Source organism: Heptranchias perlo, chromosome 5 (genome assembly GCF_035084215.1).
Source record: "Heptranchias perlo isolate sHepPer1 chromosome 5, sHepPer1.hap1, whole genome shotgun sequence".
NCBI classification, from domain to species: Eukaryota; Metazoa; Chordata; class Chondrichthyes; order Hexanchiformes; family Hexanchidae; genus Heptranchias; species Heptranchias perlo.
The window spans coordinates 75,281,927-75,305,499 of record NC_090329.1 but is presented as its reverse complement, the minus strand read 5'-3'; the positions used below and the strand labels follow the sequence as shown (position 1 = coordinate 75,305,499).

The following is a 23,573-nucleotide window of genomic DNA, read 5'->3' as shown; positions in this document are numbered from 1 at the left end:
TTACAACCAGGATGTGTCTTTTCTAATCTCTGCCATGTCTGTGTAACCCGAATTCCCTCTGTGTCCATTCACGTGCATATTTAGGCTGTTGCTCCAGACCAGAGGTCATTATTTCAATCTCCCTATTTTTCCTCTTGGCCCCTCTCAGGCCTTTCTCTCCTATCTCCTCCCCTTTCATTTCTTCCCTATTGCCCCCCCTCCATCCCTACCCCAACCCATCACTACTCTCCCATGGCCATCACAGACTTGAATCTCCCTTGTTTAAGCCCAAAGCTACCCTATGTGCCTCTCTTGGCATTCTCCAAAAACCCCATCAAGGCTCCTGACACTGCCACCATATGAGCAGCAACCCCAAATATCCAATCTTCACTCTCTAAATTCTTCTCACCCAGCTTGCCCACTAGGGGCTAATCTCGCCATCCTCCTTCCTTCTCCTCCTTTGATCATCTCACCTCTCCTTTAATATCCTTGTTGTCTACTTCTGATTCCAAGCCCCAACTAGGTTTTTTTCCCCCCAAACGATCCTCCCTCCTTTCCTTCCTCAGTCTCTGCACTGAGCGACTCCTCATTCTTAACTCCCATTGCTCTCTCTCCTCTGAATACACTACTCTCCTTTTCCTCCATATAAACTCTTCTGCCCATATCACAATTACTCCCTTGATCATGCCATCTCCCGTGGTCTTTCTCTTCCCATGGTCTCTATTACTGAAAGGCCATCTTTGACCATTTCCTTGTATCCCTCGCCACCTACGACCCCCTACACCCTTCCAAGCCTACTTCCTTCCGCATCCATCATTTAAAATTGCACTTTCAAATTCCCAACGACCTGACCTTTGGCCTTCCATTTGCCATGATACTTCTGCAGCTGTCGTTTTGTTCAACCACTCCCTCACCTCCACCCTTGATGCCCTTTTCCCCAGCAAAACTGGTATGTCCCAATCTTTGCTCCCTCAAGTCCAAGGGGTGCAGACTGGAGCATATCTGGCACACAACTGGTTTAGCCATCAATCACCAGATCTGACTGGACCACACCAAGCGTAATCAGGCCGCACTCTCCTCTGCCAAGAGTACCCACCACTCCAGGATTATCCTCGAGAGCAAACATAAGTCCTTGGTTTCTTTTCCCCACTATCATTTCCTTAAACCCATCTTCCACCTCCATAACATCTGTCCCTGCCTCAACCCATCTGCTGCTGAAACCCTCATCCATGCCTTTATCACCGACTATTCTAATGCTTCCCATCCTCCAGAAACTTTAGGTCATCTAAAACTGCCGCCTGTACCATACCCTACACCAAGTCCCGCACACCCACCACCCTTGTCCTTGCTGACCTACATGGCGCTCGGTCATCAATGCCTTAAACTTAAAATTCTCATTCGTGTTTAAATTCCTTTGTGATCTTGCCTCTCCCTATCGAAAATTTCACAAATCCAGAGTGGGGTTGAGAATCTCATCTTATAAACTTCCATTTTAACCACTGATCAGCTATCCTGTTTATTATCTCACTAATAATGGGCTTACGTCGGACATTATTAGTTTTCTGGAATGATAAAGCTTCTTCGCCCTATCCACATAAAAGGTTAAGTGATCTGCTAGAAGTCCAGTTCCCTTCCTTTGAAGAAGCACAAGTTGACAGATAAAACTTCAGCATTACGTGAGACTGGTGAAACATAGAAACAAACAATTTTAGGCAGAAACTAGTACTGTTCTAGTACTCTAGAACTTGCAAAGTAAGGTGGCCCATCACCAATGAGTGTTGTTTGCTAATTCTCTCACCATGATCAGGGAAAATAGAGTATCTGTCTTAAGATAGAAAAACTTGATTTCATCAGACTCCATAGGCTTTTCAAGGTCTTTGACATTAGCTTACTCAGGACCTGACTTGCCCACAGTGGAAATAGACTGTGGTTAGCCCTCATTGGTAGACTATGGCTCAGGAGTGCATCAGTGAAAGTGACATACAAATTTGAGGTGAACAATACAAATTATTTTCATACAACTCAAACTACAAAACTTCTTGCTACAAGCCCAGAAACTGTCCAAAAAGATTTGGAATTCTTACAACAAAAAGAATAAATATCAATTCAACCTTTTCCTTTGGGGAAACAAAAAAAATCTAAAGTTGATAATGGACAAAAAAGAATTGAACTCAATCTAAAATGGAGTCGCTTGTATAGCAAAACAAGGGACGGTCAGATGATTCCCAGAGGTGAGATTTTCTTCAAGAGGCAATACTCAAAATGATTTTGTCAGTGGGCAATGGTCAACATCATCTCATATGTAAGCTTGCATGATTGAAGAATCCAGTTTTAACAAATTTGAAGCCTGGTAGTCATATTCTGAACTATATATATATGTATATGTATGGCCTACCAATTTTATTGATTTTATTTACTGCCCACCTACCATATTTATACACAGGTTCATTAGATTAGTTCCTGGGATGAGAGGTTAGTCCTTATAAGGTGAGGTTGAGTAGAATGAGCCAATACTCTCTGGAGTTTAGACGAATGAGAGGTGATCTTATTGAAATATATAAGATTCTGAGGGGGCTTCACAGGGTAGATGCTGAGAGGCTGTTTCCCCTGGCCAGAGAGTCTAGAACTAGGGGGCATAGTCTCAGGATAAGGGGTTGGCCATTTAAGACTGAGATGAGGAGGAATTTCTTCACTCAGAGGGTTGTGAATCTTTGGAATTCTCTACCCCAAAGGGCTTGGATGCTGAGTCGTTGAGTATATTCAAGGTTGGGATAGATAGATTTTTGAACTCTAGGGGAAATCAAGGGATATGGGGATCGGGCAGGAAAGTGGAGTTGAGGTCGAAGATCAGCCATGATCTAATTGAATGGTGGAGCAAGCTTGAGGGGCCATATGGCCTCCTCCTGCTCCTATTTCTTCAGTTCTTATTTGGTAGTGCTATGTTGTCTATATGGCTGGTTACAGTGCTGTAACATCACAACATAACATTGTACAATGAAATAAATTACAGGCTAATAACCTACATTATAAAATCTTGTTTCAATTTTACTCCCTTACAAATTGCATAAAGTAACTGACTCAACAAAAGTAAAATTTTCCAAATTTTTCAGATGTCAACGTGTATCAGTCCAATCATGAATTGGAACAATAATTCACCCGAGGTCTCCTCTTCTTCCTCAATCTCTCATAGAAATACAGGAACAGGAGTAGGCCATTCAGCTCCTCGAGCCTGTTCCACCATTCAATTAGATCATGGCTACTCTGTACCTCAACCCCATTTACCAGTCTTTGCTCCATTTCCTTTGATACCCTTACCTAACAAAACTCTATCGATCTCAGTCTTGAAAGATTCTTATTCTATAATACATACATATACTTTCTACATTCTAATCGAGCTGGCATTTTCCATCTGACACAAGCAGCCAGATTTTTTTTTAAAAAGGACAGAATATTTTCAAAATTTCTTTTATTGTGGGGCATTTAGTGTGTCATGTCCAATTTCCCAAACATGATCGGTCATCTGAGACAAGTTTGGTGTTCTGAGGGAATAACTTTCTTTTAAATTACTCAATCACATTTAAGATCAGCAGCGTGATTAATCTTATTCTTGCCTCCTGATTGGCTGTATGTAGCTTGGCAGTCAACTCTTCCCGTAGGTTTTCCATTTGCTGTTTGAACTGATTTTTCTCTTCTTCCATTCGCAACCGATCCTTCTCAAGACTTTGGTCCATTTCCTAAAAAGGGAGGAGGGAGGGAATAATTACAGAGATTAAGATTCTTAAATGAATACATGCAAATGTTGCTATTACTCCATGCAAATACATATTCTTCTAATTTTGGATTTCAAAATAGTTATTTTCAGGGTTCATTTCAGTGAATTCTGATGACATACTCAAGATTTTTTTTAGCCTAGAGTATGAAGAAATGTAATACATAAGTCATACTTTAGTTTTATTACCCTTAACCCTAGACTAAAAGGTCCCACTTCCCTAAACTATTTTTTGTTTTTATTTTCCACTCATTCACTGTGACATTACAATAAATATTATAATAAACCTGTTAAAACATCAGGAAAGCTTTATTACTATATTAGCTACTGAATTAAATACATACATAAAACATAATTGTAGTTAAAAGTTAAACAGATTAATCTGCTTGTGCTATTAACCTAATTCCTCTAATTCTCTTTTTTTAAAAATAGTAAATTTCAATTTTTTTTCATTTCTAATCTAACCTTTATTACCTAACACTTTTTAAGCAGAAAGAAACTAAGCTTAAAACCATTTATTTACCTCCTTTCTCAATTTATTTGGCTTACACCGTCCATTTTGGACAATATAGAAAGCTTATGCATAGTTTTCTTTTCCCAAGGTTTGTAAAAAAAAAGGCCAAAACCCACAAATAAAAGGCACGACATTGTTTCCCAATAAAGTAGTGATATATATCCAATATATTTGTCATTATGCCATTTGCTCACTGCACTGCACATGCTGGAGACCATGGGGCCGAATATCCTCAGCCCTTCTGACAGGAATGTGATGGAAGAGCTGGAAAATGAATATAGCAGGTCTCAGCCTTGTACACGTTTCTGTAGTGCCTTCTAAAGGATGCAGCCTCTGCCATAAATAATGAGGCTACTGGTGCAGGGGAGGGGGTAAAGCAGAGGTGAGGACTAACAGCGTCAGAAGTTCCCGCATTCCAGGCTTTTAGATCAACCTGGCATAACAGCCAGCTGTAGGATGGTACCACCCCCCCCACCCCCGACTTAGTGGTCCAGGCCAAGATCATGGCCTCAAAACATTAAAATTGAAAGTCAAAACTTTTTAAAAATATATTTATTTAACTGCAGCCCCTTTACAAAGAGGCCCGCTGGGTATACTGCAATGTTTTTTTCCAAGAGGGGGGGGGGGGGGGGGGTAGAAAGGGAGACGGAATTATCACACCAGTGAGAGGCCCGATCCATTTTTATAGTTGGGCCAGATTACAATAATATTGTTGAGTAGCCAGCACTGAATTAGCGCCAACAGGCAGCTCACCGATAAGTTGTGGTGGTGCTGGGGGTGGGGGGATGGAAAGAGAGGAAAATCCAACAGCTCCTCCACGAAGCCGAGCCAGAAATTAGTCATTAAAAAGGTGCAGGAGGCACACCACAGACGAAATGGCAGAAGCCAGGAAGATTTTTCTGAGACCAGGAGGCACATTCATGCTCCTCCTCCCCCCTCAAAATTCAGTGACACAACTTTTTTTTAGGGGTTTCCTCAGCAGTCCCTTTAAGGAATGCTGGATCGACCCCACAAAACTTAGTTCCACTGGGTAGAGCATGGGAGCCTCCCGTTGGAAGACCAAAATAACATCAGGGTTCTAAATACAGCGTTGGACCCGTATTTGCATATTGTAAGTAGGATCCTGCCTGTTTCAGGCGGGATCGATGCTCGCCTGTTTACTAGCCCGCTCTAAAATCATGATGGGCTGCATTTCTGCAAGAATAGGGCGGTTAGTGCTGTGCTGCTATTTTTGCCCATCTACCACACCATTCCCACCCAAAAACGGGAACAAAAATCGCCCACGATAGAGTAATTGATCACCTCCTCAGAATCTTCAATCTAATTCTTGACCTGATATCCATCTTTTTGATGGAGCCAAGTGACTCAGCCACTGCTGCCTTCACTAGGAATATTTTTCCACAAATGCAATACTCCATGAGAAAATAGTTTGTACAAATCTCCACTCACTTGAGACTTTAAATTTTAAAGCTACGTCTTCTTTTTGTATAGTTTTAAGTCAAATAGCCTGCTTAAATATGAATTATCTATGCCTCTCAGTAACTGAAACATATAGATCACATTCTCCAATATTTCCTTTAGTGAAAATAAGTTCAGTTCTGCCAGTCTTTCCTTAACTGTAATAGATACCAGGATTATCCTTGTTGCTCTTCTTTGAATGCTCTCCAGCGCATTAATGCCCCTCTGAAGTCAAGATGCCTAAAACTGCAGACAATAGTCCAAGTGTGGTCTCACCAGTGATCAGTCCAACGCTTGAATAACTCCTTTCAACTTATAGTCAAATGCATACTTGGTATGTAACCTGGTATTTTATCACCTTCACTTTGACCAGTGATTGATTATATCAATTAAATCATGTTCCTTCTCCATCTTGCTAATGATCACCTCTCAGAGTGCCTACACAAAATAGGACCCTTTCACCAAGTACACGTTTGATCTTCTTTTAATTTACACTAACTTACATTTATCTGCATTAAATAATGTTCTGCCTTTAAGTGGGTACTTCCGGATCATATCAATGGGAATTGGCTTTATCCATTTCCATATATTACCACTGGGACCAAATTTGAATGGTCAACCTTTAGGACAAGTTAGCAAATACAGTGAATCCTTTCAATGGCAAATTAGGCAGGCTGGATGTGGAATAAAACATTTTTCCAGATATATGAAGATTTAGAATTGTCTTTCAGGGGATTAAAAAAAAATCAGAGGACAACAGCGAATGGAGATTGCTTGCATCCTGCAACATCAATCAACTGCACTAGACAACAACAACTTGCATTTATATAGTGCCTTTAACATAGTAAAACGTCACAAGGCGCTTCACAGGAGCGGTTATCAAATAAAATTTGACATCGAGCCACATAAGGAGATATTAGGACAGGTGATCAAAAGTTTGACCAAAGAGGTAGGTTTTAAGGAGGGTCTTAAAGGAGGAGAGAGGCGCGGAGAGGTTTAGGGAGGGAATTCCAGAGCTTTGGGCCTAGGCAGCTGAAGGCACGGCCGCCATTGGTGCAGCGATTAAAATCGGGGATGCACAAGAGGCAAGAATTGGAGGAGCGCTGAGATCGTGGAGGGTTGTAGGGCTGGAGGAGGTTACTGAGATAGGGAGGGGCGAGGCCATGGAGGGATGAGAAAACAAGGATGAGAATTTTAAAATTGAGATTTTCCCGGACTGTGAGCCAATGTAGGTCAGCGAGCACAGGGGTAACGGGTGAATTGGACTTGGTGCAAGTTAGGATATGGGCAGCAGAGTTTTGGATAAGCTCAAGTTTATGGAGAGTGGAAGATGTGGAGGCCGGCCAGGAGAGCATTGGAATAGTCAAGTCTAGAGGTAACAAAGGAATGGATGAGGGTTTCAGCAGCAGATGAGCAGAGGCAGGGGCAGAGACAGGCAATGTAATGGAAGTGGAAGTAGGTGGTCTTGGTGACGGAGCTGATATGTGGTTGGAAGCTCATCTCAGGGTCAAATAGGACGCCAAGATTGCGAACGGTCTGGTTCAGCCTCAGAGGATGGCCAGCGAGAGGGATGGAGTAGGTGACTAGGGAACGGAGTTTGTGGCAGGGATCGAAGACAATGGCTTCAGTCTTCCCAATATTTAGTTGGAGGAAATTTCTGCTCATCCAGTACTGGATGTCGGAGGAGCAGTGTGACAAATCAGAGACAGTGGAAGGGTCAAGACAGATGGTAGTGAGTAGAGCTGGGTGTAGTCAGCGTACATGTGGAACCTGATGTGTTTTCGGATGATGTCGCCAAGGAGCAACATGCAGATAAGAAATAGGAGGGAAGGAATAAAGACAATGAACATTTATGCAAAGTAGATTTAATCAAATACTAAAACCAGGAGACCAAGCAAGCTCAAATCTGACTTGAGCTGTAACTTTCTTTTGCAAACATGAATCGATCTTATTCAGCTCCATTCTGTGGGAAATATACAAAAGCCCACATCTTACAATTTCATTATGAGATTTGACCATTAACAACGCACAAGTTAAACCTTCAATTAACAGTAATATCCTTTAATAGAACATGCTATGATTAGCACTCAAAGGTTATTGTAGATTATAATATTTTCCACTAACCAATTGCAACTTTTTCTTTTCTCTCTCATTTGTGCCTTGAACAGATTCTAATGCAGCTTGATGTTTATGGGATAACTCCTCCATACTCTTCCTACAGGTCTCTCTTAGATATTTGGTTTCCTCTTCAAGTTTATGGCGCAAATTTGTTATCTCCTCTTCATAATATTGTCTTTGCAATTGATTTTCTTCATTTAAGGACTGCAATTACAAAAGAAGGATTTATCTAATGACAAAGATTCAGATCTTGCAGAAAGTTTAAGGAGTTAGGCACTATTGCAGAACAATACTTCAAGGATGGCAATCGACAGGGGCTGTGTTAAGATAGAATCTATTCGGCTGCAGTTAAGAAATAGGAAGGGAAATAGTACAATTCTTGGTGTGCATTACTGGCCATCAAACAGCGAAGAGACAGAGGTAGAGATCTACAAACAGTTCAGAGAGAGATAGGCAAAAACAACATTGCAATAACATTGTGCGATTTCAGCTGACCCAAATTTGATCAGAATAAAGGTAATGGCGTTAGTCAAGGTGGGGGATACTTTTTAGAATGCACTTAGGACTGCTTTCTAGATTAATGATATAGCCTAACAAAGAAAAAACATAACTTAATTTAGTTCTGTGAAATGAAGTCATATGAGTAGAGTTAAGAGATAGGAAGGGATATGGCAATGAGTAACCAGTACAATCCTCTAGTCATAAGCAGATGTGTGCACACAGCAAAATACTGCAATGCCCGAACGGGCCTAATGTTTATTTGTGACAGTACTGATTCTTCCTGGCTTGGGAGCCTCCTGATCTGGATGCTATCCATAAGATGCTCTGTGAAGCAGCTCCATAATCTACCTGTAACAGATGTCACCAAAGGGGCTCCCTGTAGCAAGGAAAGGCCTATAATGATTGGCCTCTGTGGTGCTGAAAATCAATTCTTAAGACTACAGAATTAGGACATTGATTTAAGATTAAGGGGCAATTGAAAAGAATCTCCTTACACTATTTCTTCAGTAAGGAAAATGAAATAAACATACCTGAAATCTAATTACAATAATGGATTAAATGATTTCTATTGATCCAAGTCAAAAATTTATGGCAAACTCTCTCATGTTCAACTGAACACAATAAATAATGTTTCCCTTCTCATTCATTACCACCTACATCAATCTTTTAAGATTGGTCACTACTGCTGTACAGCAACAAAAAAAGATGAAAAACATTTCTTGTGGTGGTGTTCATGGACAAAAAAAAGTCGCATATATGATCCCCAGTCTATGCTGTGTTAGCTGATCTCAGTCAGGTCAGCAGTAGGGACAGAACAATTGATCTCAATGCCCCAAGATTAAAGAGGAGAAAATCAGCCAGAGCACATATGCTTCCATTATTTTTTCTAACTATTTCCTTATCAATTTCCTCCTTTTTTTTGGATGGCTTATTATTAATTTTCCTTTGATATTACAGGGACTCAAATTGGTTCATTTATATCCCACACTGAAGTTACCTAACAACCATCAGAAACAAGCCTATTCTGTCACTGTCTGTTTCTATATTGCCCTTCTTATGGCCTCAAACATAAAGAAAAAGGATGAAAAGAACATTTAGATTTAAGTATTTTATGCAGAGGGTGGTGACTATATGGAATGGACTAAGTACCTGGAGAATGATTTGATAGAGAATATGACTGGAATCATGAAATACTTCTTGGACACTGGGACCAGGCAAATGGACCACAGGGCCTTTTCCGGCCCTGTATTTATCATATGCCTCTTTTTAAACCTCATTTTTGCTCTAACCTCTTAACATTCATGGAATTCCAACTTTTGACACATTCTCTTTATTTCTGATCAGAATGTATTTAACTATTTGTATGTATTTAAATACTTCCCACTGCCAGTCTGCTATTTGACCTGCCAATTTTTCAAAACAATTAATGTGGGTTAGATCCTCTTTCATTCCACTGAAGTTATTTAATTTCCAGTCTAACAGCTTTACCTTTGACTTAGGTTATGATCACTATTTGCCAAATCCTACCTCAGGTTGCTTAATTCTCCTCCTTTGTTAGCCAGAACCAGAGCTAGAAATGTGTCCTCTCTTATTAGACAATTGTAAACAATTTTACAACACCAAGTTATAGTCCAGCAATTTTATTTTAAATTCACAAGCTTTCGGAGGCTTCCCCCTTCCTCAGGTGAACGATGTGAAATGAAGTCCTCGAAATGAAATCGCATTTATAATTCACAGAACAATGCTTGGTGAGTACAGACAGTTTTTTCAACTGCCCGTTGCCAAGGCAATCAGTGTGCAGACAGACAGGTGTTACCTGCCAGGTCTCACAGAATATACAAATCACCAAAAAAAACAAAAAACCAACAAACAAAAAAAAACAGAGATAGAGAGGTAGAAACATAGAAAAGACAGCAACTGACCCGTTATATTAAAAACAGATAACATTTGTTCGCTGGTGGGGTAACGTGTAGCGTGACATGAACCCAAGATCCCGGTTGAGGCCGTCCTCATGGGTGCGGAACTTGGCTATCAATTTCTGCTCGACGATTTTGCGTTGTCGTGTGTCTCGAAGGCCGCCTTGGAGAACGCTTACCCGAAGGTCGGTGGATGAATGTCCATGACTGCTGAAGTGTTCCCCGACTGGGAGGGAACCCTCCTGTTTGGCGATTGTTGCGCGGTGTCCGTTCATCCGTTGTCGCAGCGTCTGCATGGTCTCGCCAATGTACCATGCTCTGGGGCATCCTTTCCTGCAACGTATGAGGTAGACAACGTTGGCCGAGTCACAGGAGTATGAACCATGCACCTGGTGGGTGGTGTCCTCTCGTGTGATGGTGGTATCTGTGTCGATGATCTGGCATGTCTTGCAGAGGTTACCGTGGCAGGGTTGTGTGGTGTCGTGGACGCTGTTCTCTTGAAAGCTAGGTAATTTGCTGCGAACGATGGTCTGTTTGAGGTTGGGTGGCTGTTTAAAGGCGAGTAGTGGAGGTGTGGGGATGGCCATAGCGAGGTGTTTGTCCTCATTGATGACATGTTGAAGGCTGCGGAGAACATGGCGTAGTTTCTCCGCTCCGGGGAAGTACTGGACGACAAAGGGTACTCTGTTGGTTGCATCCCGTGTTAGTCTCCTGAGGAGGTCTATGCGATTTTTTGCTGTGGCCCGTCGGAACTGTCGATCGATGAGTCGAGCGTCATATCCCGTTCTTACTAGGGCGTCTTTCAGCGTCTGTAGGTGTCCATCGCGTTCCTCCTCGTCTGAGCAGACCCTGTGTATTCGCAGGGCCTGTCCATAGGGGATGGCCTCTTTGACGTGGTAAGGGTGGAAGCTGGAAAAGTGGAGCATCGTGAGGTTGTCCGTGGGCTTGCGGTAGAGTGAGGTGCTGAGGTGCCCGTCTTTGATGGAGATTCGTGTGTCCAAGAAAGAAACTGATTCTGAGGAGTAGTCCATGGTGAGCTTGATGGTGGGATGGAACTTGTTGATGTTATCGTGTAGTCTCTTTAGTGATTCCTTGCCGTGGGTCCATAGAAAGAAAATATCGTCGATGTATCTGGTGTATAGTGTTGGTTGGAGGTCTTGTGCAGTGAAGAAGTCCTGCTCGAACTTGTGCATGAAAATGTTGGCGTATTGGGGTGCGAATTTGGTCCCCATGGCTGTTCCGTGTGTTTGGGTAAAGAACTGGTTATCGAAGGTGAAGACATTGTGATCCAGGATGAAACGGATGAGTTGTAGGATGGCGTCTGGAGATTGGCTGTTGTTGGTGTTGAGTATTGATGCTGTCGCAGCGATGCCGTCATCGTGGGGGATACTGGTGTAGAGTGCCGAGACGTCCATCGTGGTGAGAAGTGTTCCTGGTTCAACTGGTCCGTGGGTACTGAGTTTTTGTAGGAAGTCTGTAGTGTCGTGACAGAAGCTGGGGGTTCCCTGTACGATGGGTTTCAGGATGCCCTCGATGTATCCAGAGAGGTTCTCACACAGGGTTCCGTTGCCTGATACGATAGGACGTCCGGGTGTGTTGGCTTTGTGTATCTTTGGGAGGCAGTAGAAGTCTCCCACGCGGGGAGTACGTGGGATGAGAGTGCGTAGGATGTTTTGAAGGTCTGGATCGAAGGTCTTGATCAGTTTGTTGAGCTGGTGGGTGTGTTCTTTGGTCGGGTCTGCGGGTAACCGTCTGTAGTGTTCCTGGTTGTCCAGTTGTCGGTATGCTTCTTTGCAATAGTCCGTTCTGTTCTGTATGACAATGGCTCCTCCTTTGTCCGCTGGTTTGATGACGATGTTGCGGTTGGTCTTGAGAGCGTTGATGGCGTTGCGTTGTGCTCGGGTGACATTCTGGACTGTCTTCTGAGTGCGGCTGATGAATCTGGCATTGACGCATTTCCTGATAGCTTGAGCATACATGTCAAGCTGAGGGCAGCGGAGAAACTACGCCATGTTCTCCGCAGCCTTCAACATGTCATCAATGAGGACAAACACCTCGCTATGGCCATCCCCACACCTCCACTACTCGCCTTTAAACAGCCACCCAACCTCAAACAGACCATCGTTCGCAGCAAATTACCTAGCTTTCAAGAGAACAGCGTCCACGACACCACACAACCCTGCCACGGTAACCTCTGCAAGACATGCCAGATCATCGACACAGATACCACCATCACACGAGAGGACACCACCCACCAGGTGCATGGTTCATACTCCTGTGACTCGGCCAACGTTGTCTACCTCATACGTTGCAGGAAAGGATGCCCCAGAGCATGGTACATTGGCGAGACCATGCAGACGCTGCGACAACGGATGAACGGACACCGCGCAACAATCGCCAAACAGGAGGGTTCCCTCCCAGTCGGGGAACACTTCAGCAGTCATGGACATTCATCCACCGACCTTCGGGTAAGCGTTCTCCAAGGCGGCCTTCGAGACACACGACAACGCAAAATCGTCGAGCAGAAATTGATAGCCAAGTTCCGCACCCATGAGGACGGCCTCAACCGGGATCTTGGGTTCATGTCACGCTACACGTTACCCCACCAGCGAACAAATGTTATCTGTTTTTAATATAACGGGTCAGTTGCTGTCTTTTCTATGTTTCTACCTCTCTATCTCTGTTTTTTTTTGTTTGTTGGTTTTTTGTTTTTTTTTGGTGATTTGTATATTCTGTGAGACCTGGCAGGTAACACCTGTCTGTCTGCACACTGATTGCCTTGGCAACGGGCAGTTGAAAAAACTGTCTGTACTCACCAAGCATTGTTCTGTGAATTATAAATGCGATTTCATTTCGAGGACTTCATTTCACATCGTTCACCTGAGGAAGGGGGAAGCCTCCGAAAGCTTGTGAATTTAAAATAAAATTGCTGGACTATAACTTGGTGTTGTAAAATTGTTTACAATTGTCAACCCCAGTCCATCACCGGCATCTCCACATCTTATTAGACATGCAGCATACTGATTTAGAAACAGACCAATGAAAACTTTCCTTCTATGGTTGTAATCATGTCCTTAATTAAAAAGGCCACCCTCCTCCCTTGTCGATCTCTCCTAGAGAAGGAAAATTTTATAGCTCAAAATATTTAGTTCTTGACATTATCACAGTTCACGCTAAGTTTCCATCAAGGTTACAACAACATGTCCTTCCATTCTAATTAGTGCCTTCAGTTCCTTAACTTTATTTTTATTGCTTTGCACTTTCATATATAAACTGCCACCCTAGTGTCTTCATACTCCTTAATTCACTTTTCTCTTTTTTAATTCTTTCTTTCACTAACCTTTTCCTAACCTCTCTTCTATTTGACAGGGTACATTTCTCCATACTCCTCTCTTTGAGCTTACTATTTTAGAGCGCTTTGTCTCTTCACTGTACTTATTCTTAATCCCTCCTCTGCTCAAACAACAAAATATTCTGGCATTTAATACATACATAATCCTCTCGGACATTTTGCAGATTCAATATATGCCACACACATCACTAGCCTAGTGTCGGATCCTGCCATTTCTATGCTCCTAACTTTTGTGAACTAATTCTCACCTGCCTATGTGGCTGGTATCATAGGTTCAACCCCACACTAGCTCTATACTGAACTCCTTTATAGGCTAAACTTGCTCCCTTATCTTCTCTCAGCAGAAACTCAGTCCATCAGCATCTCACTTAGTTGACCTTTCACAGCTCATAAGGTGCAGGTTGGTGTTGTCTTCTCCTTCTTTGGCAGTCCCTCAGGGTCGAGGATGACTTCCTTTCACTCCGGGAGGATGGGTTCTGCGGTGGCTGATTAGTCCAATCCTGGAACCGCAGACTCGGTCACAGGTGGGGCAGGTAGATGAGACGCTCTGGATTCTGTTGTATACACCCATTGAAGATCAAGGATGTATTCTCCTTACGAGCAGAGCTGAGCACGGACTGGGGTGTCGGGAGTGGAGCATAAGCAGGCGCACGTCACTAGCACTGAGTTGAAGAGAACAGAGCAGCCTGGTGCTGAGGTCATAGGAGAATGGGAAGCCTAGGGCTTGATAACAGACAGGGCTAGAGTATTTCTAATGAGCAAGAAGTGGCAAGAGACAAGGAAGAGTGAAACCAGTGCCCTGTAAGAAGGCTGGTCCAAAGTCTGCCTGGAACCAGGTGCATACATGGCTGCTTTCTTAGTTCTAGTTCTCACATTAACTGGGACAGGTTTACCACAGCAATATTACTATATGGTCAGACAGACCAATTTACTACAAGGGCACATGTATGATGACACAGAAGATAGCCAATATATGCGTGTATGTAGTTTTATTCACTCATCACCTTTGTAAACATTTTTCTGTCAGAAATTAAGCAGCCCAATTTTCGCTCTGCAAAACTCAAGGATAATAAAAGGTTTAACACAGCATAGTAAAGCATAATTAACAATATGAAATCTGCAAAAAAATGGGAACTTTAGCTCACAAATCAATGTAATGCTTTTCTTCTGATGTCACAATGTGCTTTAGGGAATAAGGGAGTGAAGAACTTAGATATTCTACAGTTAGAGAACTATTAGCACGTAGGAGACCGCCAAAAAGTAGTAATATTTCGGATCAAAGCAAGAGTAAAGGACGTTTTGAGCTTCAAAACAGGCTTAAAATCTTTCCAGGTCAATGTCTGCCTCAACATGTTGATAACTGATCTGTCATACATCACTGGTCACTTTACTAACTGAAAGGCTTAAGAGATCCTATTAACAGATACTGTATTCTAATATGAATATATATTCCAATATTTGTTGTTGTTTAATGTTTTTAAATGGAATCCCTGTAGGAGCTCTTCCTCCCACATCCCATGTGGCATTTACCTTCCAATTCTCTTTTTCCTTGTGAGGAAGCACCTTGGCTACACTTAACAAAAATGAAATCAAACTCAGCACTTGTGGGGAAAAAAAAAAGAGAACTTTTTTGAAACAAACTGGGAAAAAACAGATTATAAATGCTTAGCAACCTCCTGAGGAATGATATGAAATATATTTAGCATAGTCAGCATTGAAAGTTTTGAAAATGAATAATTTCTTAAAATAAACCATATCTATGTATTTTCATAGGAAAAGAAATTCAACTTTCAAAATGATAAGCAGCAACAATCAATCAATTTGAACTTTATGTAATTTGTTCTGCTTCTAAAAACTCCACACTATTTCTATCCTTTTTGATCTGTTTCATTACACTGGGGACAGAAATTTAAAAATTTTTTAAATTAAAAACACAACCTTCTCCACGGCCAGTAGTTGCTGCCTCTGTCGCTCATCCAAGGTCTGGTTGTTGTTCTGTAAGATGTTCCTTTCCTCCTCAAGATGTGATAACCTTTCCTTTAACCTGCAGTGCTTAGACTCCAGCTCCCGGATTGTAGCTTCATGGGTCATTTGAGCAGCCTGAAGTATCCCTACATGACCTAAACACAGTATGGTGCAATTTTGTAATTGTTTCGTGAGACTCTCATATAAGCCTCTCATATTTCAATACTTGAGTTATCCTGACATCTGACCGTAGCTCAGTCGTAGCACTCTTGCCTCCAAGTTAGAAGGTCATGGCTTCAAGTCCCACTCCAGAGAATTGAGTACAAAATCTAGGCTGACACTCAAGTGCAGTATTGAGGGAGTGTTACACTGTTGGAGGTCGAGACTTTAAACCGAGGTCCCATCTGCCCTCTCAGGTGGATGCAAAAGATTCCACGGCACTATTTTGAAGAAGAGCAGGGGAGATTTCCCCGGTGTCCTGGCCAATATTTATCCCTCAACCAACATCACTAAAACAGATGATCTGGTCATTATCTCATTGCTGTTTGTGGGACCATGCTGTGTGCAAATTGGCTGCCGTGTTTCTTACATTACAACAGACTACACTTCAAAAAGTACTTAATTGGCTGTAAAGCGATTTGGGACATCAAGAGGCTGTGAAAGCGCTATATTAATGCATGTTTTTTCTTTTATCTATCAAATTCAATATTAATACATACAGCAAAGTGATGCACAATATGTCAGTACTTGTGTGGAAACTCTTCCAGCGAGAACTATGAAATAAAATTAAAGACTGTACAGTTGGACTTTTTGACATATGCATTACACTGAACATTCTCTGTAAAAAAAAATTTCATACCAAATTTTCAAATGATTATCAGACTCTTCCCCCTTCTTTATTAATAGTTGCCAAATATCTCTTAGTAAAACCAGGTCAAAACAAAAACTTCAGATTACTTTATGAAGCGATAAGGAAGTTATGTGCAAATGGAAAGGTCAAACTAATGGGGATTTTATGAACTCCAACATAATTACCAACCTGATATAAATTGGGAAGGCAGGCGACCTGTCAGCAAATCAAGGGTGCACTGCCCACAATTTTTCATCCATTCACTTTATTAGACAAATAAAATCACAGGCAACGCTCCTGCGATTTTCCAATAAGCCTTTTGTGCAAGGTCTCATTGGAGGCATGGTACCATTCCATCAGAATGTCTAAGTGGTCTAGAATCTGAGCTAGTGCATGTCATTCATGTATGCTTTCCGACCCAGTGTATTAGAAATGCCATGACAGGAAACTCACATCTCAACATAATAATGGCAAGTAACCCAGATAACTGCTGGAACGGAAGAGGTGGAACCCCTGGTTGACAGTTACCATAACATGATAAATTTGACTAGGTCTGGGATAAACCAGTGCGTCAAGTAAACAACTTTAAAAAGGTCGACTTCAAGGCAATGAGGAAAGAGCTTAAACAAATTCAACTGCAACGCAGCACTCAAGAAAACTTGTTGAGGACACTCAATGAAGACATACTAATTAGCATGCAGCATCTGAACATACCAAGGGCTAGTAAGTGCAGTTTAAAGAAACTTAACCCTAAATGGATTAATAAGACAATATGAAGAGAAATAAGTAATAGCAAGCTCTATAAAGCTGGTAGGAAAGAAGTTGAGGGAAACTAGTGAGATGAATACAAGAACCTCCAAAAAAAATGTTAAAAACAAGGTCAGAGTGGCAAAATAGGAAACTAGAAATTAACATAGCTGTAGAAGCTAGTAAACAATTCTTCCAGAATTATTAGAGCGAAAGGCTTGTCCCTTAAGGATTCAAACAGAATTGAAATGGAGGATGAACTAAAAATAGTGAACATATATTAAATGACTATTTTATGGAAGTATTCACTGAATAAGACACCAGTAACATGCAACTTATTATAATAGGTTCTACAACTAAACTGAATGACTGATATCACTTGTAGATCCTAGAACCCCAGGTTTAAAGGGGTCAAAACTGATAAATCTGCAAGATGGATGCTACATACCCAAGGCTGCTGACACCAGGGGCAAAATCTACAAAGTACCGACAGTCACCAGCGGGGAGCTAATAATACAAGAGTGATCCCACTGAATTGAAAAGAAATCAAAGTGCGAGTCAAACCCTATTTGGAGTACTGTGACCAGTTCTAAGCATCTCATCTCAGGAACTTGGAGGAGGTCTAGCAATGATTCAGCAGATGATACCTGGGATGAAGAGGCTTTGCTGCAATTAGAGTCTGCATAAACTTGGGTTATATTCCGTGGAGATCAGGAGGTTAAAGGGTGATCTGATTGAAGCATTTAAAATAATGAAGAAAACTCTTCCCTCTAATAAGGACACCCAGAGCAAGAGTGTATAATCTTACAATTAGAACTAAACCAGTTAAAAGTGAATCTAAAAAAAATTCTTCACATAAAGCATTGTGAGAATGTGGAATGTGCTACCCCAGAAGATCATAAATGCAGGATCAATTGGGGTGTTTAAAAAGGAGATACTGAATTGAGATGTGAGGAAATTAAGGGATGTGGAGAAATGGTGTGGAGTTAGGATTAAAAAGAGACAAAGAACTGCCATGGCTAACAAGGTGGTGGAGTACGTTTGACGACCCAAATGGCCTACTCCTGCTGCTAGAAAATCTATACACGCTTCTTCATTTCAGAAATCCTGCAATCAGATCATAAAATTGCTGAGAGTTGGAAATTCAAATCGACTTGTTCGTAAAATGGAGGGCATTCAATGTAAGATGGATTAACAAGTTAATTCTCAGATGGGATAGTTATGTACCTCTAGTGTTCCGAACTCCAACACACTGTAAAAATTATGCATAATGCAATGAGCACATATTTTTAAAAAATCAACTGTAATCTGTTCTCTTCCACATAATGAAGAAAACCCTTTACATCATGGCAATTTATCCTCTGTGATGTTCGTTATGCTGTTTCAAACCAAATTGTTGCTGCAAAAGTCAGAAAAGTAGATTGAATCGGATATTGGAAATGCCATTCTTTTAATAAACGGGGTTTAACTAAAGATGGACCTACTTGATTTAAGTAGAAGTTCTGTGGACTGCTGTTGAATACGATCTTTATAAGCAACCAGTTCATCTTCTAACTGCTTTTGTTTTATAAGAGTGCCATCAGCTTCCTGTTGGCCCTCTTTCAGCTGTTGCTGAAGCATCTGAAAGAATACACACCATATTGTTAAAAAAAATCCGTTGTTACAACTGGGCTCTCTGTTCAAAACTCAATATGGTTATATTACATACCTTAGGTATGGTCTTCCATCCAAAAGGGAAGTTAAAAAAAAACAAAATGGGATGGTGAATTTTAAGGGTTTCATGCCACATGTGAGCCATGACAATCAAATGCCCTTCCCCATTCCCACTGTACATATCTGAATTGTACTGGGATGCATTTTTTGAAGAGAGAAAATATCAGAGAACAGCTTTCCGTTTCACCCCTGCCAATTTTCAACAGGTCGAGGGCAGGTGGAGGCGAAAAGCTACTCGGGAATGCATTCTGTCATGTACCAGCCTTCCCACTGTCTTGTAGGAGAAGGTCCTGTTGAACCATAGTATGCCTGGTCATGTGTGGACAGATGTATACAAGTTAGTTGCAGATAAGGAAACATGGCCTCCACAACATTTCCCATCATTTACACTGTTCTAATGCTTGATACTGCACTCAACTGTTGGGTTTCAGTATCCACATATTGTTGGAAAGTGCCACAGTCCAGCGAGATCAGCAAATTCATCACAGACTGAGAACTGAAACCAGGGATGTTCGAGCCTGAATGCCTAGTGATACAATATGCAGTGACTTAATTAATTAAGCTATTGGGGATGACTGGGGACTGTGTAAAAAAAACTAATGATTCCATTGAGGCAGTTCACAAAAGGTAATTTTCTTTTGCCATTGAAAACAATTGGCCTATGTGAAAAAGTTATCCAGCCACTTTAAGATGCACTTTTTCTTGCTTCCTCGTAGAATTTTTTTTAAAAAGTAGCCTTTACAGAGACATGGTTGCAAAGTGACCAAGATTGGGAACTAAATATTCATGTTTAGAAAAGACAGGAAGAATGGAAAAGGAGGGGGTATAGTCCTAATAATAAAGGATAACAAAGACAATGGTGAAAAAGAATCTTGGCTCGGAGGATCAGGAAGTAGAATCAGTATGGATGGAAATAAGAAATAACAAGGGGCAGAAAACACTGGTGGAAGTAGTTTATAGGCCCCCTAATAGTAGCTATGCCGTTTGTCAGAGTATTAATCATGAAATAATAGGAGCTTGTAACAAAGGTAATGCAGTAATCATGTGGGACTTTAATCTTCATATAGACTGGGCAAATCAAATTGGCAAAGGTAGTTTGGAGGATGAGTTCATGGAATACATTCGAGACAGTTTCCTAGAGCAATATGTCATGGAACCAACCAGGGAACAGGCTATTTTAGATCTTGTATTGTGTAATGAGGCAGGGTTAACTAGTAATCTCACAGTAAAAGATCATCTGAGGAAGAGCGATCATAATATAATAGAATTTCACATTGAGTTCGAGAATGACATACTTAAGTCCGAAACTAGTCTTAAACTGAAATAAAGCCAATTACATAGGTATGAGGGGCGAGTTGGCTAAGGTAGATGGGGAAAGTAAATTAAAGGGTATGAGGGTTGAAAAGCAATGGTAAACATTTAAAGAAATATTTCAATATTCTCAACAAATATACATTCTATTGAGAAATAAAAACTTCATGGGAAAAGTGATCCACCCGTGGCTAACTAAAAAAGTTAAGGATAAAAAGTTAAGTGTTAGATTAAAAGAAGAGGCCTACAATGTTGCCAAGAAGAGTAGTAAGCCTGAAGATTGGGAGAGTTTTAGAAACTAGCAAAGGACGATCAAAAAATTGATAAAAAGGGAGAAAATAGAATATGAAAGTAAACTAGCAAGAAATATAAAAATGGAATGTAAAAGCTTCTACAAGTATGTAAAAGGGAAGTGGGTAGGAAAAGTAAAGATTGGTCCTCTAGAGGCTGAGACAGGAGAAATTAAAATGGGGAATCAGGAAGTGGCAGATGTGTTAAACAAATATTTTGTATCTGTCTTCACAGTAGAAGACACAAAAAGCATACCAGAAATAGTGGGGAACCAAGGGGCTAATGAGAGTGGGGAACTCAAAGTAATCGTCATTAGAGAAAAAGTACTTGAGAAACTAACGGGAGTAAAAGCCGATAAATCCCCTGGACCTGATGGCCTACATCCGAGGGTTCTAAAAGAGGTGGCTGCAGAGATAGTGGATGCATTAGTTATGATCTTCCAAAATTCCCTAGATTCTAGAACGGTCCCAGCGGATTGGAAGGTAGCAAATGTAACCGCGCTATTTAAGAAAGGAGGGAGAGGGAAAACAGGGAACTAGTTAGCCTGACATCAGTCATCAGGAAAATGCTGGAATCCATTATTAAGGAAGTGGTGACAGAGCACTTACAAAATCATAATATGATTAGGCAGAGTCAACATGGCTTTATGAAAAGGAAATCGTGTTTGACAAATCTATTAGAGTTTTTTGAGGATGTAACTAGCAGGATAGATAAAGGGGAACCAGTGGATATAGTATATTTGGATTTTCAAAAGCAATTCGATAAGGTGCCACATAAAAGGTTGTTACACAAGATAAGAGCTCATGGGGTTGTGGGTAACATATTAGCATGGATAGAGGATTGGTTAACTGACAGAAAACAGAGAGTAGGGATAAACTGGTCATTTTCAATTTGGCAAGCTGTAACAAGTGGGGTACCGCAAGGATCAGTGCTTGGGCCTCAGCTATTTACAATCTATATTAATTACTTGAATGAAGGGACCGAGTGTAATGCATCCAGGTTTGATGACGATAGAAAGCTAGGTGGGAAAGTAAGCTGTGAGGAGGACACAAAGAGTCTGCAAAGGGATGTAGACAGGTGGGCAAGAAGGTGGCAGATGGGGTATAATGTGGGGAAATGTGAGGTTATTCACTTTGGTAGGAAGAATAAAAAAAACAGAATATTATTTAAATGGTGAGAAACTATTAAATGTTGGTGTCCAGAGAGATTTGGGTGTCCTGGTGCAAGAAACACAAAAAGTTAGCATGTAGATAGTCACACTACGAGGAGTGTACGATAGACCCCCGAATAGCGAAAGAGAGATAGAACAACAAATATGCAGGCAAATTTCTGAGTGCAAAAATAAGAGGGCAATAATAATAGGGGACTTCAACTACCCTAACATCAACTGGGATTCAAACAGTGTGAGGGGCACAGAGGGTGCAAAATTCTTGATCGGTGTCCAGGAGAACTTTATTAGCCAGTACATTGAAGTCCCCCATCCAGAGTACATTTTGTGCCCTTGCTACCCTCAGTGCTTCCTCCAAGTGGTGTTCAACATGGAGGAGGACTGATTCATCAGCTGAGGGAGGACGGTAGGTGGTAATCAGCAGGAGGTTTCCTTGCCCATGTTTGACCTGATGCCATGAGATTTCATGGGGTCCAGAGTCAATGTTGAGGACTCCCAGGGCCACTCCCTCCTGACTGTATATCACTGTACCGCCACCTCTGGTGGGTCTGTCCTGCCGGTGGGACAGGACATACCCAGGGATGGTGATAGAAGAGTCTGGGACGTTGGCTGAAAGATATGAAGCACTGAGGGTAGCAAGGGCACAAAATGTACTCTGGGTGGGGGACTTCAATGTCCATCACCAAGAGTGGCTCGGTAGCACCACTACTGACCGAGCTGGCCGAGTCCTGAAGGACATAGCTGCTAGACTGGGCCTGCGGCAGGTGGTGAGCGAACCAACACGAGGGAAAAACTTACTTGACCTCGTCCTCACCAATCTACCTGTCGCAAATGCATCTGTCCATGACAGTATTGGTAGGAGTGACCACCGCACAGTCCTTGTGGAGATGAAATCCCGTTGTCGCACTGAGGACACCATCCAACGTGTTGTGTGGCACTACCACCGTGCTAAATGGGATAGATTCAGAACAGATCTAGCAGCTCAAAACTGGGCATCCATGAGGCGCTGTGGGCCATCAGCAGCAGCAGAATTGTATTCCAGCACAATCTGTAACCTCATGGCCCGGCATATTCCTCACTCTACCATTACCAACAAGCCAGGGGATCAACCCTGGTTCAATGAGGAGTGTAGAAGAGCATGCCAGGAGCAGCACCAGGCGTACCTAAAAATGAGGTGCCAACCTGGTGAAGCTACTACTCAGGACTACATGCATGCTAAACAGCGGAAGCAACATGCTATAGACAGAGCTAAGTGATTCCACAACCAACGGATCAGATCAAAGCTCTGCAGTCCTGCCACATCCAGTCGTGAATGGTGGTGGACAATTAAACAACTAACGGGAGGAGGAGGCTCTGCAAACATCCCCATTCTCAATGATGGCGGAGTCCAGCACGTGAGTGCAAAAGACAAGGCTGAAGCGTTTGCAACCATCTTCAGCCAGAAGTGCCGAGTGGATAATCCATCTCAGCCTCCTCCCGATATCCCCACCATCACGGAAGCCAGTCTTCGGCCAATTCGATTCACTCCACGTGATATCAAGAAACGGCTGAGTGCACTGGATACAGCAAAGGCTATGGGCCCCGACAACATCCCAGCTGTAGTGCTGAAGACTTGTGCTCCAGAACTAGCTGCGCCTCTAGCCAAGCTGTTCCAGTACAGCTACAACACTGGCATCCACCCGACAATGTGGAAAATTGCCCAGGTATGTCCTGTCCACAAAAAGCAAGACAAATCCAATCCGGCCAATTACCGCCCCATCAGTCTACCCTCAATCATCAGCAAAGTGATGGAAGGTGTCATCGACAGTGCTATCAAGCGGCACTTACTCACCAATAACCTGCTCACCGATGCTCAGTTTGGGTTCCGCCAGGACCACTCGGCTCCAGACCTCATCACAGCCTTGGTCCAAACATGGACAAA

General features: G+C 42.0%; 1 protein-coding gene across 5 annotated transcripts in view; it reads right to left on the bottom strand.

Annotated features, from left to right (window-relative positions):
* The window catches only part of fam184ab (family with sequence similarity 184 member Ab), a 162,828-nt gene that overhangs the window by 81,455 nt on the left and 57,800 nt on the right, over window positions 1-23,573 (bottom strand). For all 5 annotated transcript variants that reach the window (XM_067984673.1, XM_067984674.1, XM_067984676.1 and 2 more), the window contains exons 3-6: window positions 18,654-18,789; window positions 15,546-15,727; window positions 7,845-8,042; window positions 3,591-3,713 (exon numbers count right to left, since the gene is read on the bottom strand). In XM_067984673.1, coding sequence (XP_067840774.1) covers window positions 3,591-3,713; window positions 7,845-8,042; window positions 15,546-15,727; window positions 18,654-18,789 — 639 coding nt within the window. The remainder of the gene's footprint in view (window positions 1-3,590; window positions 3,714-7,844; window positions 8,043-15,545; window positions 15,728-18,653; window positions 18,790-23,573) is intronic.